Consider the following 4,513-nt stretch of genomic DNA (forward strand, 5'->3'; position numbering starts at 1 on the left):
TTATATTCTTAGGAGTCAGCAGAAGAGGCACAAAGGTCAGCTTGTATTACCATAGACACCTATCATGTCTGTGAAACTTTACAGAATCTTCCCAAGAATCTTTTTAAGAAATGATAGATGCCCTTCTTTCTAGGAAGTTTTACATGCATGTGGTTGTAACCGTGATTCCATCAAATCACAGTTAGACCAAGAAAACATTTTTATATGGTTTCCATAAGTTCTCTACCCAAAAACCTAATGACCACCCAATTTTGGGCCTCCTGTTTGTTTTAGAGATTCTCAAGACCACCCATCTGTTCAGTGACTTACAAGAAAGACTCACAGAACTCAATATATATTTATATTCACAGCTAAGGATTATCACAGTGAAAGGATGTACAACAGGATCAACAAGGAAGAAAGATACAGGTAGCATCCCCAAAAATTCATTTATAGACTTCTGATGCTCTCTCCCTCCCATGAGTGGACAGACCATGTGTGCTTCTTTCTCCACTAGCAAAAAGTGCAGCGATACACATGCAATATTTCTGCCCAGAGAAGCTCATTAGAGACACAGCAGCAGGTTTTCACTGGGACTGGTTCTACGGACATCCTTTGCCTGACAATTAGCAAAACTCCAGACTTCCAGAATAAAGTAGGTGTTCACCATAAATTATGTCATTTGCACAGTTTAGGCATAGTGAATCATCCTTATCCATTAGGGAATGGAGAGAACATTCCAAAAGCCAAGTTCCCAGATGCCAGCCCAGGGCCGAACTAGCAAGCAGATCGTTCTAAAGATAGCAGCCGCAGGCTTGCTATATTAACTCTTTTCTGCACACCATTCTTTAAATTTTCTTCCGGAATATATATTGTAGGAAATAGAAAGTTCACACTTCTCACTCTTTGTACACGTGGCTAAAGAAAATGTGGTTAGCCTCGATTTTTAGATAATCTCACTAGCCTATTACTAGCAATTATCATTTTTAGGTAAATGTTACTTTTAGTAATATTGTTAATTAATATATTGTTGCCATCAATCCTATTACTAACTTTTCATAGTGGCAATATTGTTAATCTGTATGATTAATATATTGGATATTATTTCTATATAATATTCATATTAATCCATTCAGTGATTATTAACATATTTTTAAAGGTCTTAACATGCTGAGATCATGAAAACCTAAGGAGCTTCTGTGTTTGGTTCCTTGTTTTATTTCTCTTTTCATCTGTTAACAGGACTGACTTTCTGCAGTTTGAAAGAGGCCAACCATGGATTTCAGACGTGTGAAGGACTATTTCTCCTGGCTCTACTATCAATACCAAATCATTAGCTGCTGTGCTGTCTTGGAACCCTGGGAGCGATCCATGTTCAATACGATCCTACTAACCATTTTTGCTATGGTGGTATACACCGCCTATGTTTTTATCCCAATCCACATTCGTCTGGCTTGGGAATTTTTCTCCAAAATATGTGGCTATCACAGTCCAATTTCTAATTAAGCTTAGTTGCATTCTGTGAATTGGCATTGCCTATGTAAATGTTGCTTACACTTTACCAATTTATTGTGTGAATACTGTGTCTTCTTTCACTATCTGATCTGAAAAGCTCCCTTCTCTATGCACTCTTGTATCTTGCCTGAAATGTGAGATAGGTGTTTCTTTAGGTTCTTTTGTACATTCTGCATTGTGCATCGGACCATGGATAACACATAAAGACCTTACCTCACATACCAACCATATTCTCTCAACTTAAATCTACAACTTCAGATTTTTTTTAATCAGAAATTTCATATAAAATTTTTCTGGGAAGTTGGCTCCTAAGAGACCTACCAGAATCCTACTTAAAATGCTCCCTTGATACTTGTTCTGTACTAAAAGGTATATTTTTAAAAAATTGTTCATAAGCTCCTGTCAAAAGTATCCTACCTTGTTTACCACATATGAAGAGATATGAATAAATTATATGGGCCCCCTAAAGTCTTATTTTCTAGTAAACCGCTGATACCTAAAATTCTTTTACTTCAAGTGCAAAAGAATAGGCTGGAGGCAATTATCTCTTTTCAGACATGGTTCATGAATTATTTCAAATGTCTCTAAAAGTCTGGCTTTATAACACTTTAAAATCAACAATGTTGATTTTAGATAACTCAGTAAGTATGATGATACAAAGATATTAAGTGTAAGGAACAAAATATAATCAAAGTAAATTCAAATGTGACGTGCAGTGCTGCCTGGGCCTTGCATAATCCTGAGGAGCTGGGAGGTGGGGGGGGAGAAAAGAAATTGCTTTCTTTCTGTGATTTCACTCAGCCGAGGGAGGAGGAAAGCATGCATTGGGCTACAGGAAGAAAAGCTAATAAATAGACTGGAAGTAATATTCTACCAGCAGGAACTCGACAGCTCCAGTTAAATGCTTTGATATAGTGGTTCCTTTGCAGAGCAAAAACAAGATTTATTAAATTTCCTTCAAAGTGTTTATCTCAAAAACAAATATGTTTTTAATTATACTGCTGATTCAAATGTGAATGCCAAAGGCTGAACCTTACAGTTTGTCTTTCCTTCCAATAAATATTAAGGTTAATAATTCTGGAGGGTAAAAATGGAAATAGTTTTTGGACAACATTTACACCTATGTTTGTGTTATGGAGAAAAAAAAATTCCCAGGAAGCCTAGAGAGAAAGATGTTTGGCATGCCAAATTAACATGCATGTTTGTTAAAAAAACAAAAATACGTGTTTTGAAGATAAAACCAGATCTGAACATGTACTGTTGATTTTTGCAAAATAAAATTAGGTTTAATTTTGTAAATAAAATATTCACCTCCAGATTTGCTTTTTCCTCATATTGCCCTAAATATCTAGGTGCTTCTGTCCTCATTTGTCCCCAGACTTCCCTTTTCTTACTAATCCATTGTGGCAGCTGATCTTAAAACAGTAGGATAAAACTTATATTTATCAAGGGTCTTCTCCAAGTTGAACACATTTTATGAGTTTAAGTAGGTATTAAGGTCTCCCAGTTACAGTTAAGGAAAGTAGAACTTGGAAAAGATGCAATTCACGTTAAAGGTCTTTAGCTACTGGTGGCAAAGCAAGGAAGCAAATCCAGGACCACACAGGGCCCTGAAGTATTTGCAACATGCAAGCCCATGGGAGGATAATGTGAGCAAATGAAAGCTGATGGGATAGGGTCACCAACATGTCACAAAGCATAACCACATCAACGTAAAGGGGCAAGGGTATGAGGAGACAGCTTAGGTCAGAGGAAAAACAGGCCCAAGTCCCAGCTTCCCCTTCTCTGCTTACTCAGGTTCCATGTTCACCCATTTCTATGCTGTCCAGCCCCATATGCCTATTTTGAAAGGCTGCTTTCACTTTTAAATATTTAACAGAGGATTCTCAGTTAAGCATGAACTTGGACACATTCCCAGCTCACAATGATTCAACACCCTTATATACATGGACCCCTGCTAAGTACTTTTGGAATTCAATTACAAAGATACTGCATTGACCTTCTTAAAACCCTCCTAAAAATAAGAGTTAAAATAAATGTGAATAGATACAGTAAAGCTTAATAAAAGATAGCGCAAAGCACTGCCCCAGGATGTCACTTTGAAGGTAAGCATTTCCTCTGAGAAATCAAAATGATAAACACAGGGTCCAACAAATATAATCAGAGTTTGGATGAAAACTTATCTGCATGCAGAAGGCAAGAAAGTCCTACCTGCTGTGTCTGCTCTCAATTTTCTAGAAGAGGCAGAGATGCTCTTTACATGACTATAGTTAATCTAGTTTACAAACATTGTTTATATGCTTTTTCTTTTCTTCTTTTGTATGTTTATTTCAATGGTGGTCACAAAACTTAAAAAAAAAAAAAAAAGCCAAAAATTTCACAGTTAAAATGGGCTTGTGTTTGTTACTCACTTAACTTGGAATCAGAAACTGTTCCTGCCCTGATTTTGGCCAAGTCAACATTTTATGAAATGCTAAGAAATCAGACGGTTTTAACAGGATAATATTGGTCAGTCTTTGTTAGTAAGTTGTGTGTACCAAAAAAATCACTAGTTCACATTCTTTCTTCTTCCATCATTAGCATATTTAGATTCTCTCACTAGTAGAGCATGTGTCCCTTGGAATTCAGGAAATTTATTGTTTCTGAATGCCCAGTATCTAGCCCAGTGTGTAATACAGAGCTTAACAGATACACCTCTTAGAGAACATTACATAGTTTCCCATATCCTGTATCCACACAGAGACAAGGAAACTCAGTATTTGTATTGGGCCAACCTCAGAATGGACAACTTCCATCTGGCAACAAAAGAGTAACATTCATTTGTTTATTTCTTCATTCAACAAACATATTAAAAGCCAACCATGTTCTGATACAGGAATGGCAAGATGGATAGATATATGATAAGGAAACTAGGTGGTAGGTATTCACATGTTTTTTGTAAAATTCTCTCAACTTTACTACATGTTTGAAAGTTTTCATTAAAAAAACAGTGGAGGACAAGTCTAGCACATGCTAGTTG

General features: G+C 36.4%; 1 protein-coding gene across 2 annotated transcripts in view; it reads left to right on the top strand.

Moving 5' to 3' along the window:
• Positions 1 to 2,798, top strand: part of SPTSSB (serine palmitoyltransferase small subunit B) — a 28,875-nt gene extending 26,077 nt beyond the window's left edge. The window contains exons 1-2 of one of the 2 annotated variants that reach the window (XM_029940789.1): positions 578 to 634; positions 1,222 to 2,798. In XM_029940789.1, coding sequence (XP_029796649.1) covers positions 1,255 to 1,485 — 231 coding nt within the window. In that variant the 5' untranslated portion in view covers positions 578 to 634; positions 1,222 to 1,254 and the 3' untranslated portion in view covers positions 1,486 to 2,798. Of the gene's footprint in view, positions 1 to 577; positions 635 to 1,221 lie in introns of those variants that run through there. The other variant, XM_029940788.1, reaches the window with a different exon arrangement.
• The last annotated feature ends 1,715 nt before the right edge of the window (positions 2,799 to 4,513 follow it).

The sequence above is a fragment of the Suricata suricatta genome, chromosome 5, assembly GCF_006229205.1.
Source record: "Suricata suricatta isolate VVHF042 chromosome 5, meerkat_22Aug2017_6uvM2_HiC, whole genome shotgun sequence".
Taxonomy (NCBI): Eukaryota; Metazoa; Chordata; class Mammalia; order Carnivora; family Herpestidae; genus Suricata; species Suricata suricatta.